The sequence below is a fragment of the Salvelinus sp. IW2-2015 genome, linkage group LG23 (genome assembly GCF_002910315.2).
Source record: "Salvelinus sp. IW2-2015 linkage group LG23, ASM291031v2, whole genome shotgun sequence".
NCBI lineage: Eukaryota > Metazoa > Chordata > Actinopteri > Salmoniformes > Salmonidae > Salvelinus > Salvelinus sp. IW2-2015.
In genome coordinates, this window is record NC_036863.1 from 46,595,004 (window position 1) to 46,609,076 (window position 14,073).

Here is a 14,073-nt window from a genome sequence, read left to right on the forward strand (position 1 = left end):
ATGTTGAAACTGTAAATTACCGTTCGCAAAACAATGTCCATACAGGCTTCATCACTTTACAATGCAAGAAGATACCGGTARCTTCCAGCTTTGTAGGCTAACTTCCCTTTCTAGTATACAGCTGAAGCTAACATCMATTTACTAACCTAGAACTTTGTTTTTGACCATAACTCCAAACGGAGTCCGTTGGTTCGGTGAAGAAGGAGAGGTGAGGCAGARACACTAYGTGGCCAAAAGTATATGTGGACACCCCTTCAAATTAGTGGATTCTATTTCAGCCACACCCATTGCTGACTGGTGTATAAAATCGAGCACACAGCCATGCAATCTCCATAGACAAACATTGTMTGTGAAATGGCCCGTACTTTAGAGTTCATTGACTATCAACGTGGCACCGTCATAGGATGCCACCTTTCCAAAAAGTCAGTTCCTAAAATGTCTGCCCTGCTAGAGCTGCCCCGGTCAACTGTAAGTGTTGTTATTGTGAAGTGGGAACGTCTAGGAGGATCAAGTATTGTGATGGTATCATTGTGGTATCGAGTATTGTGACGGTATCCTTGTGGTATCGAGTATAGTGATGGTATCGTTGTGGTATCGAGTATTTTGATATTAAACCTGGTAACAAAGAAAAAATGCTGGTATCGTGACAACACCAGTGTGTGTGTGTGTGTGTCAGACCTGGTTCCCTCCTTGTTGGACTCCAGGCGGAACCAGTCGTTGTCTGCCGTCTTGTTGTTCTCCACATACTGTCAACAACAAACAACATATTGTAAACACCATCCAAACAGCAGAGTTCATATAGTGTGAGAAAAATAACGCCTTCAAGGTAGCCAAATGACTCTGCAGACTAACTATAGCATTCTGTCTTCAGTAGGCAGGCTAGCTATAGCGTTATGTCTTCAGTAGACTGGCTAGCTATAGCGTTATGTCTTCAGTAGGCAGGCTAGCTTATAGCGTTGCTTGTCTTCAAGTAAGGGCTCGCGATGCTCATATTGCGTTATCTGTGTCCTTCGTTCTAGACTTAACTGGCTTATGTTATTATGATTGCGTTCTGTCTTCACGCTCAGGAAGCCAAAGCAGGACTTAAGATCAGGAGTAGTAGGCTCTTTCAGTAGCGCCAGGCAGCTATAGCTGTAGAGACTCGCTCTCTCATGTAGACTCGGCTAAGCTATAGCGTTCTGTTTTCAATGTACGGCAGGCTAAGACTATAGCGTTATGTCTTCACAGAGTAGTGTTGATCTAGTCGTCAGGCTCACGCTATATAGTTTCTTCTTCAGATCAGGGTCAGAGGCTAGCCTAGTTAGCGTTTGATGTCTGAGTAGGCATCAGCTTAAGCTTGAATGCGCTTATGTCTTCAAGGTAGAAGACTCGGCTACGCTAAGACACAGGCGGTTCATGTTTCAGTAGACCTGGGCTCACGGTCTAAGAATCGGATAAGCGTATGTTCTCAGTAGACTGGCTACGCTATAAGCGTTTCTGTCTTCATATGGCAAGGCTAGACCTATAAGTAGCTGTCTTCATAGTCACGCAGACCCTGGCTAGCTCTACGCGTTACTGTCTTCGAGTAGGCAGGCTACGCTTATAGCGTTATGTTCTCTCAGTCACGAACTGGACTAGACACGTATATGCGTTCATGTCTCATCACAGATAGGTGTTATTGAAGGCTGGGAGGTAGGCTTCTAGATTCTTCAGTAGTAGCGCTGATCTAGCTATAGCGTTTTGTCTTCAGTAAGGGCGCAGGCTAGTATAGCGTTATGTCTTCAGTCAGACCTGGCTTAGCTATAGACGTTATGTTCCTTCAGTAGAGCATGGCTAGCTATAGCGTTATGTCTTCAGTAGGACTGGCTAGCTTATTACGTGCGATTATACTTCTTCAGTAGACTGGCTAGCTATAGAGCGTTATGTCTTCAGTAGGCAGGCTAGCTAATAGCGTTAGTGTCTTCAGTAGACTAGGCTAGCTATAGCGTTATGCTTCTCAGATGGCAGGTCTAGCTATAGCGTTATGTCTTCAGTAGACTGGCTTAATAGCGTTTATGTCTTCAGTAGACTGCTGCAGCTTAGCGTTATGTCTTAAGGTTAGGAGCAGGCTAGCTATAAGCGTTATGTCTTCAGTAGACTGGCTAGCTATAGCGTTATCGTCTTCAGTAAGCTGGCTAGCTATATCGCCTTTTTTGCAATTCTAACACTTTCGATTGACAATGTGATCTTGCAAGATTAGAAGTCAACGATGTTATCACTAAACGAGTTAACAACTAAAGTGTAAATCAAAAGTAGACGAACTGAGGTCTGTGCCCAGTGGGTAGTTGGCAGCTAGTTAGTTAGTAGCTGGGTGGATTGCTCAGCTCCAGCGGGTGAACTGTCAGTGAGTGACACGTCTTTAGTTAGCTAGAAGCTCTCCTGTTCGGCTTCGGAGTTCTGTATTACCGGCCCCTGTCTTTTTCCCGTCCGGGTCCTACCTTGATGAGGGCCAGGTACTCCTCTCGGAGCCGCTGCACCCAGAGTTCCTTGTCCCGGGGACCGGAGTTAGTCTTGAGCAGCGGGATCTCCGACACAGCCTTCCGAGTCGCGTCGTCCGCCATCGTGCTCTGGAAGAGAAAAGAACGCTGACGTCACGGATGGAGTGAGAGAGAAAATGGACAGATTTAAAATAACACCGGCCCAGTGCTCAGAAAAATACTATTTGGTGTATACAATAACGAGACCGTCTAAACAACCCCGTTACCACTGTTTAAAACACAAATCTGGGCGTTTCTGAGATGTAAATAAAAACACGTTGTCGGTACCAAACTACTTGGTCCGTGTTTTTAGAGGGAAGTATGTGCCTGCGGACATTCTGGGGAATGAAGTTGCGGTTGCACATCTTTTGGAGGTGGTCCTCGGCACTCAGCATCCCCATCCTCCCCAAAACCTTAATCTGTTTCGGCTCCTTTTGTATCTCTACTCTCCGTTCCTCCGGCTCGTCGCATCGGACGTAAGTAGGACGGCAGATAGAGAGAGATGGTGTGTGTTTATATGATGTAGCCTCGCTATGACAGCCTAGCTACAAGCTACTAACGTTATACTTTGACAGTACTAGTAAGGTCACAGAAACTGCTCGGTGAAGGAGCCTTCAGAGCAGAACCTCTTGTCCAGGGGTATATAAATCTTACCCTAGGAGGTCCGAGCTACTGCTAGTTTTCTGTTCTACGGGGGAATTAATTGCATCCACCTGTTGCCCCACGTCTAAATAAATCCTGAAAACTGGAACTGGCTTTGAGGTTAAGATTTTAATTTAAGGGCTGTAGTCTACTGGATGCCTGCTCTCTACCCTATAATACAACCTATATTATGAATTTAAAGGGCTTTAGTCTACTGGATGCCTGCTCTCTACGCTATAATACAACCTATATTATGAATTTAAGGGCTTTAGTATACTGGATACCTGCTCTCTACCCTATAATACCACCTATATTATGCCATACTGACATTACCTGCTGATGTATGTGGCTATATAATACAATTTCTATAACAAATGCATGAGTTTTGTATAAATGTTTGTTCTAAGTGCATGATGTTTTAACCAGTCAAAATGATCTATTATAAAAGGCTCTACCTGGTCAAATCGACGTCTGCAGTGGCCGTGCAGCATTTACAGTGACACGGCCTCTGCAGATGTMAGGGCATTCATACTCCTTGTGCTTCGAGGAGCAGCGCAGAGCTGTTGAGTAGACCTGTTGTGAAGCAAGTTGTCAAGGAAGTGGGGGAAGAAGAACAAAAAAGTTGTCAAGGAAGTGAGATTGTGTTTATACAGGATCTCCCGCCCCACCTACCTTCAACCAATCATGTCAATTCAGAGCTATACGGAGCCCTCCGCATTGTTACAAAATGTGTTAGCTGCACAGTGATGCGGTACGGAGCTAAATTTGGCCTCTGCGTGCCTCTGGTGGATCCACAATTGCGTCACACCCTCTATACGAAGCCCCTGACCACATTTTCGGGTCAAGCTTAAATTGGCTTTAACTGCCCAGTAATAGGCCAATGTTGATGCCTTGGGGAGGGCAATGATCATTGGCTGTCTGTTTATACAGGTAGATAAAGACCTGAGGTTGTGTGTGTGTCCTGGTGTGTGTTTCTGGTGTGTGTGTGTGTGTGTGTGTGTGTGTTATCGCTGGACGTGTTTAACTATACTTGTGGGGACCAGAAGAATAGTAAATGAACAAAAAATTTACCAACTGGGGACATTTTGTTAGTCCCCACAAGGTCAAATGCTATTTCTAGGGGGTTTAGGGTTAAGGTTAGAATTAGTGTTCGGGTTAGTTTTAGGGTTAGGGTACAGGTTAGGGAAAATAGGATATTGAATTGGAGTGAATTGTGTCCCCACAAGGTTACTTGTACAAGACTGTGTGTGTGTGTGTGTAGGTGTGGAGCCCTCATGGGCAGTGTTCTGGCCTTGGCTGGTGCGGGCCGTCAGAACTGGCCTTTCTCCTCGGACACACCCCATCCCCAGTGGGACACACCCCTTCCTCACTGGGATACGCCCCCTCGCTGGGAGAGGAAGGACGGACGCCTCCCCAACCCCGGGAGCTTCCATGCCCTGCATCACTCGTGCAAGGGTAATATTACTACTACTATACTACTACTACTATTATTACTACTACTATCACCTCTACTATACTATTACTACTATACTGCTACTACTACTGTACTATAACTACTACTACTACTACTACTACTATTATTACCACTACTATACTATTACTATTACCACCACTATACTAGTACTACTACTACTATACTATCACTACTGCTATTATACTATTACTACTACTATTATTACTACTACTATTACATCCACTATACCACTACTACTATGCTGTAACTACTACTATACTACTACTATAACTACTACTACTAATACTACTACTACTACTACTACTACTACTATACTGTAACTACTACTATTATTACTACCACTATTACATCTACTATACTACTACTACTATACTGTAACTACTACTATAACTACTACTACTACTACTACTACTGCTACTACTACTATACTGTAACTACTACTATTATTACTACTACTATACTATTACTACTATGCTGCTACTACTACTGTACTATAACTACTACTACTACTACTACTACTGCTACTACTATTATTACTACTACTATACTATTACTATTACCACTACTATACTAGTACTACTACTACTATAMTATTACTACGTATATAATTGCGCTACTATACTATTGATATTACCACCGCTATATGATTACTACTACCACTATACTAATACTATAATAGTACTGCCACTAATACTRCCACTACTACACTGCTACTACCACTATACTATAAATACCACTATTGCTACCACTACTATACTATTAATACTACTATTACTACCACACTACTGATACTACTACTACTGATATACTACTGCTACTACTGCTATACTATTACTATACTACTATTACTGTTAGCAATTTATGTTATTCTTCAATAATAACACAAACTCCAAAGCAAATCAGGGTGAGAAAAATGTGTTTATTTGAGAAGGACAAATCACGATGTTATGCTGGGAGGTAGATGTTCAGATGTTCAGTCTCCCCTGTCCTCAGCGTTTCTCCACAGAAAAAAGGAACAGGATGTCATTTTTAACCCCACACCCTAGCCTGGGGTTAACCAATCAGAAGACCTTACAGTACAACTTGGCCAATGGCCAAATAACAAGTATCCTGCCCCTGACTCAATGTACAGAACGTAGTAAACGTAGCACACGTATCTCTGAGGTCAGGAGTGACATCCCACTGATTCTAAACTGCTTTTGAACTGAGATCCAACTCATACTTACATTGACAATTCCCTATTGACCATTAGTACTATATTTAGTTTAGTACTCTCGTCCTCTCATCCTCTCAAACTCTGTGTTGCGTATTTATCTTCAACATATTCTTACACTACTGCTACTACTATTATACTATTGCTAATACTAGTAATCCTATTACTACTACTTTTACTATACTACTACTACTGCCACTACTACTATTACTACTACTATACTATTACCACTACTACTGTTACTATACTACTGCCACTACTACTATTACTACTACTATACTATTACCACTACTACTATTACTACTAATATGCTATTACTATACTACCACCACTACTACTACTACTATTACTACTACTATACTATTGTCACTCCTACTCCTACTATACTATTACTACTCCTGCCATATTACTACTAATACTACTACTGCCATTACTACTACTACTACTATTACTACTACTATAATATTACCACCACCACTATACTACTATACTATGACTACTAATACTACTATAATATTACTACTGCTACTATACTAGTATTACTACTATGACTATACTATTGCTACTGCTATTACTATTATCACTACTACTATAATATTACTACTACTACTACCACCACCACTACTATTATTATTATCCCTACCACTATACTATTACTACTGCTATTGTTACTACTACTATAACATTACTACTATTACTATTATTATGGCTACTATGATATTACTACTATTATTACTACTACTACAATATTACTATTATTACTACTACTATATGATTACTATTACTACTACTATATGATTACTACTACTACTATCACCACTACTACTATTATTATTACTACTACTATACTATTACTACTACTATTATTACCACCACAATAATGTTACTACTATTATTAATACTACTATCATATTACCGCTGTTATTACTACTACTATACTATTACTATTATTACTACGGCAACTTTACTAGTATTACTACTACTACAATATTACTCTTGTTATCACTACTACTGTGCTATTATTAATACTACTATAATATTACTATTGTTTATCAACTACTACGTGCTATTATACTTAACTACTACATACATAATTACTATTGTTATCACTTACTACTGTGCTAATTTAATACTACTATAATATTACTATTGTTATCACTACTACTGTGCTATTATTAATACTACTACAAATATTACTATTGTTATCACTTACTACTGTGCTATTATACACTACTACAAATTACTATTGTTATCACTACTACTGTGCTATTATTAATACTACTAAATATTACGATTTTGATCACTACTACTGTGCTATATTATTAATACTACACAATATTACTATTGTTTCACTACTACTGTGCTATATTAATACTACTAACAATATTACTATTGTTATCACTACTACTGTGCTATTATTAATACTACTACAATATTACTTATGTTATCACTACTACTGTTGCTATTATTAATACTACTACAATATTACCTATTGTTATCACTAGCTTACTGTGCTATTATTAATACTACTACAATATTTACTATTGTTATCACTACTACTGTGCTATTATAATATACTAACAATTACTATTGTTATCACTACTACTGTGCTATTATTAATACTACTACAATATTACTATTGTTATCACTACTACTGTCTATTATTAATACTACTACAATATTACTATTGTTTATCACTACTACTGTGTATTATTAATTACTACTACAATATTACTATTGTTTATCACTACTACTGTGCTATTATTAGATACTAAATACAAATATTACTATTTTTACATATCTATGACTATACTGTGTATTATTTATACTACTAAATATTTACTATGTTATTCAATACTTTACTGTGCTATTTACTTAATACTCTACTAAATATACTATTTGTTATCACTAACTCTGTTGCTATTATTAATACACTACAATATTAACTATTGTTATCAACTACTACTGGTGCTATTATTAAATACTACTACAATATGTACTATTGTTATCACTCTTACTGTGCTATTATTAATTCACTACTAAATAGTACTATTGTTTATCACTACTACTGTGCTATAAATTAATACTACTATTAATATTACTTCCGCTGTACTAGTATTACTATTACACTGTAATACTAATACTAATATACCGCTACACTATTGCTACTACTATTACTACTATTGCAATACTATTACTACTTCTACAACTATACTATAACTACTACTACTACTATATGTCTACTACTACTGCTATACCACTACCACTACTACACTATTGCTACTACTATTACTACTTCTACTACTATACTATTACTAATGCTGCTAATATTACTATTACTACTATACTACTACTATTACTGTTATACTACTTTACTTCTTCTACTATTACTATTACTACTATTGCTACCACTACTGCTACTATACTACCACAGCTAGACTATTGCTACTACTATTACTTCTACTACTATACTACCACTACTTCTAGTTCTCTACTATTATTACTACTACTACTATTACTACTACTACTACTACTACTACACTATTGCTACTACTATACTATTACTACTGCAATACTATTACTACTTCCACAACCATACTATAACTACAACTACTACTATACTACCACTACCACTATACTACTACTACCACTATACTACTACTACCAYTATACTACTACTACTACTATACCACCACCACTACACTGTTGCTACTACTATTACTACTTCTACTACTATACTATTACTACTGCTGCTACTAGTACTATTTCTACTATACTAATACTACTACTGTTATACTACTACTATACTACTACTACTACTATTAGTACTTCTACCACTATACTATTACTACTGCTGCTACTATTACTATTCCTACTATACTACTACTACTACTGTTATACTACTACTATACTACTACTACTACTATTTCTTTACTTCTTCTGCTATTACTATTACTAMTATTGCTACTACTACTACTACTACTATACTACTACTACTATACTACTRCTACTACACTATTGCTACTACTACTATAATATCACTTCTTCTAGTTCTCTACTACTATTACTACTACTACCACAACTACACTATTGCTACTACTATTACTACTACTACTACTGCTACTATACTATTACTGCGTCCACTATATTATTACTACAATTACTACTACTACTATACTACTATACTGCTACTATTACAGCTATACTACTACTAGTATACAATGATATTATTACTACTACTATACTACCACTACTACTACTACCACTGCTACTATACTGCATCTACTACTTCTACTACTATACTACTATTACTAACACTACTTATTTTACTACTATGGTATTACTATTACTACTACTATACTACTACTATACTATTACTAATTCTAATATACTGCCACTACCATACAATTTACTGCTACTATACTAATACAACCACTACTAATGCTACTACTACTACTAAATCAAATCAAATTTTATTTGTCACATACACATGGTTAGCATGGCTACTATTACTGTTACTACTGTTGCTACTACCACTACTATACTACTACTACTACTACTACTACTACTACTACTACACTATTGCCTCTACTATTACTACTGCTACTGTACTATCACTTCTTCTAATACTATACTACTACTACTACCATACTACTGCTATTACCACTGCTACTATTACTGCTATACTGCTACTATTACTGCTATACTGCTACTATTGTTGCTATAATATCACTACTACTACTACTAGTGTTACTACTACAACTACTACTACGATACTACTACTATACTGCTACTACTATTACTATTACTACTATTGCTGCTACTACCACTATACTAATACTACCATTACTACTGCTACTACTACTATACTGGTATTACTATTACTACTACTACTATGCTACTACTATTACTATGCTGCTAATATTACTGCTATACTACTTGTATTGCTACTATTACCACTATACCACTACTATTGCTACTATACTATTATTACTGCTACTATTACTACTATGATATAMCTACTATTACTTYTACTACTACTTCTACTACTATACTGCTGCTAMTACTACTATACTACTACTACTATTACTACCTCTACTACTATTCTATTACTACTACTACTGCTACTATTACCTCTTCTACTATACTACCACTGMTATACTACTATTGCTATKACTAGTATACTATTACTACTACTGCTACTRCTACTACTTTTGCTACTGCTACTATTACTACTACTATACTACTATTGTTATTATTATTACCACTGTCACTACTACTACTATTGCTTCTACTTTTACTACTACTACTAATACTATACTACTAATATTGCTACGATACTATTACTATTACTGCTGTTAATATTGCTACTACTACCACTATTACTACTATACTATTACTACTTCTAGCACCATACTACTGCTGCTATACTACTACTATACTATTACCGCTGCTACTACTACTACCATAATACGAATTATTTTACCACTATGCTATTGCTATTACTACTACTACTACTACTACTATACTACTACTACTACTATAATAGTACTATTACTACTACTGCTACTACCACTATTATACTACTATTGCTACTTCTACTGCTATGCTATTACTACTACTATACTTCTACTATTGCTACTATACTTTTACTATTACTATTACTACCATAACTACTATTACTACTACTACTACTACTACTACTACTACACTACTACTACTACTATAATAGTACTATTACTACTACTGCTACTACCACTATTATACTGCTACTTCTACTACTATGCTATTACTACTACTATACTTCTACTATTGCTACTATACTTTTACTATTACTATTACTACCATAACTACTATTACTAATACTACTACTAACACCATGCTGCAGAGACCATGTGTCCTAATCTCTCTCTCTCTCTCTCTAGATGTGTTCCCACAGCAGATTGAGGGAGTAAAGATGATGGTCAACAAAACCCTCAGCAGCTTCTTCAAAGTTAGTAGTAATAGTAGTACATAATAATGATGATAATACATGGTATTGAATACTACACTATCACACACACTTCTCACCCCATGTTTATGATTTTGATTCTCTGTGTAATTAATTGAATTGTCTGTATGCGTGTGTCTGTATGTGTGTTTGTGCGTGCGTGTTTCTGTCTGTGCGTGTGTCTGTGTGTGTTTGTGTGTGCGTTGGTNTGTGTGTGTGTGTGTGTGTGTGTGTGTGTGTGTGTGTGTGTGTGTGTGTCTGTGCCAGGCCAGTCATACCTTCCACCTCAGTGCAGTGAGTCCGTCTCAGTACCGCTTCCATGTGGAGCACCGTCAGTCTGACAGCCACGGCAAAGATACGGTTAGTCACCTAACTACCTGTCTGCCTGTCCTCTGAACTACCTATCTACTTGTCTACCTACCTGTCTAACTACCTGTCTGTCCTCTGAACTACCTATCTACCTGTCTACCTACCTGTCTAACTACCTGTCTACCCACTTGTCTACCTACTTGTCTACCTATCTACCTGTCCTCTAGACTACTTTTCTTCCTGTCTACTTGTCTACCTACTTGTCTACCTACTTGTCTACCTACTTGTCTACCTGTCTACCTACTTGTCTACCTATCTACCTATGACCCTCACATTGAATTTAAGCGACTGATTATCGAGTGATTCCATTTCTCTTTTAGGAGGTTGATCATCCCTTCCATTCCTCTTTTAGGAGGTTGATCATCCCTTCCATTCCTCTTTTAGGAGGTTGATCATCCCTTCCATTCCTCTTTTAGGAGGTTGATCATCCCTTCCAACTTAGTACTGTTTCCAGGTCATGGAGTCGCACCTCTGTCCCATTTGGCTGTCTTCTCCAGACTTTCCACTTTAGTTGAATATGTATCCACTTTAGCAGTGAGTACTGCTAATGATTCATTTACCAGCTTTAGTTGTAGAGGTAATCTCTTCTAGTAGTGGCCATCTCGTTGTGTTGTCTGGTGTTGACGGCCACCATGTTCCCACAGTTGAACTGTGGACGGATCAATTCTAGCTGCTGGAGCTATTACTACTTCTGCTACTACTATTACTACTACCACTATACTATTACCACTACCACTATACTATTGCCACTACCACTATACTATTACCACTACTACTATAGCACCACTACTACTATAGCACCACTACTACTACCATACTATACTATTACTACTATGCTATACTACAGCTACTATACTATTACTGCTACTACTATGCTATTACTACTACTTCTATACTACTACTACCATGCTACTGCAACTACTATACTATTACTACTACCACCACACTATCACTACTACCACCACACTATCACTACTACCACTGTACTATTACTACGATACCATTACTACTACCACTATACCATTGCTACTATGCTATACTACGACTACTATACTATTACTACTACCACACGGTTACTACTGTACGATACTACTACTACTACTATACTATTACTACTATACTACTACTACTACTATACTACTTGTGGACCGATCTATTCTAGATGCTGGAGCTTAATAGAACTGCTAGTTATTTCTTGTTACACAATGATGAATGTTCCCCACCTTAATACAATGTTGARTGTTCCCCACCTTAATACAATGTTAAATGTTCCCCACCTTAATACAATGTTGAATGTTCCCCACCTTAATACAATGTTGAATGTTCCCCACCTTAATACAATGGGGGACAATTCAACATTGCATTAAGGTGGGAGATACATTTATGGCATCATTTGTATAAGTGTGGGGAACCATTTAACATTGTATTCAGGTGGGGAACATTCATCATTGTATTAAGGTGGGGAACATTCATCCATTGTATTCGAGGTGGGAACATTCATCATTGTATTAAGGTGGGGAACATTCAACATTGTATTAAGGTGGGGAACATTCAACATTGTATTAAGGTGGGAAACATTCATCATTGTATTAAGGTGGGGAACATTCAACATTGTTTAAGGTGGGGAATTTAACATTGTATTAAGGTGGGGAACATTCAACATTGTATTAAGGGTGGGGAACATTCATCATTGTATAAGGTGGGGAAACATTTAACAATTGTATTAGGTGGGGAACATTCATCATTGTATTAAGGTGGGGAACATTCATCATCGTATTAAGGTGGGGACATTCAACATTGATTAAGGTGGGGAACATTCATCATTGTATTAAGGTGGGGAACATTCAACTTGGTATTAAGGGTGGGGAACATTCCCGGCCAAACATGTGTATTAAGGTGGGGAACATTTCAACATTGTATTAAGGTGGGGAACATTCAACATTGTATTAAGGTGTGGAACATTCAACATTGTATTAAGGTGGGGAACATTCAACATTGTATTACAGGTGGGGAACATTCAACATTGTATTAAGGTGGGGAACATTCAACATTGTATTAAGGTGGGGAACATTCAACATTGTATTAAGGTGGGGAACATTCAAACATGTCTTAAGGTGGAAATTCAACATTGTATTAAGGTGGGGAACATTCATCATTGTATAAGGTGGGGAACATTCAACATTGTATTAAGGTGGGGAACATTCAACATGTGTATTAAGGTGGGGAACATTCAACATTGTATTAAGGTGGGGAACATTCAACATTGTATTAAGGTGGGGAACATTCAACATTGTATTAAGGTGGGAACATTCATCATTGTATTAAGGTGGGGAACATTCAACATTGTATTAAGGTGGGGAACATTCATCATTTGTATTAAGGTGGGGAACATTCATCATTGTATTAAGGTGGGGAACATTCAACATTGTATTAAGGTGGGGAACATTCAACATTGTATTAAGGGTGGGGAACATTCATCATTGTATTAAGGTGGGGAACATTCAACATTGTATTAAGGTGGGGAACCATTCATCATTGTATTAAGGTGGGGAACATTCATCATTGTATTAAGGTGGGGAACATTCATCATTGTATTAAGGTGGGGAACATTCATCATTGTATTAAGGTGGGAACATTTAACATTGTATTTAAGGTGGGAACATTTAACATGTATTAAGCTGGGGAACATTCAACATTGTATTAAGGTGGGGAACATTTAACATTGTATTAAGGTGGGGAAAACATTTAACATTGTATTAAGGTGGGGAACATTCATCATGTATTAAGGTGGGAACATTCAACATTGTATTAAGGTGGGGAACATTCAACATTGTATTAAGGTGGGAACATTTAAAACATTGTATTAAGGTGGGGAACATTCAAACATTGT

General features: G+C 37.3%; 2 protein-coding genes across 2 annotated transcripts in view; one reads left to right on the forward strand and one right to left on the reverse strand.

The window, feature by feature from the left end:
• The window catches only part of ufc1 (ubiquitin-fold modifier conjugating enzyme 1), a 21,199-nt gene extending 18,461 nt beyond the window's left edge, over positions 1 to 2,738 (reverse strand). Inside the window, exons 1-2 of the mRNA XM_023968805.2 lie at positions 2,457 to 2,738; positions 679 to 746 (exon numbers count right to left, since the gene is read on the reverse strand). Of these exons, the coding sequence (XP_023824573.1) occupies positions 679 to 746; positions 2,457 to 2,579 (191 nt within the window). The 5' untranslated portion in view covers positions 2,580 to 2,738. The remainder of the gene's footprint in view (positions 1 to 678; positions 747 to 2,456) is intronic.
• Positions 2,739 to 2,749: 11 nt separating this feature from the next.
• The window catches only part of LOC111950982 (mitochondrial import receptor subunit TOM40B), a 32,681-nt gene continuing 21,357 nt past the window's right edge, over positions 2,750 to 14,073 (forward strand). Inside the window, 4 exon segments of the mRNA XM_070434677.1 lie at positions 2,750 to 2,971; positions 4,399 to 4,592; positions 10,750 to 10,817; positions 11,082 to 11,174. Coding sequence (XP_070290778.1) covers positions 2,817 to 2,971; positions 4,399 to 4,592; positions 10,750 to 10,817; positions 11,082 to 11,174 — 510 coding nt within the window. The 5' untranslated portion in view covers positions 2,750 to 2,816.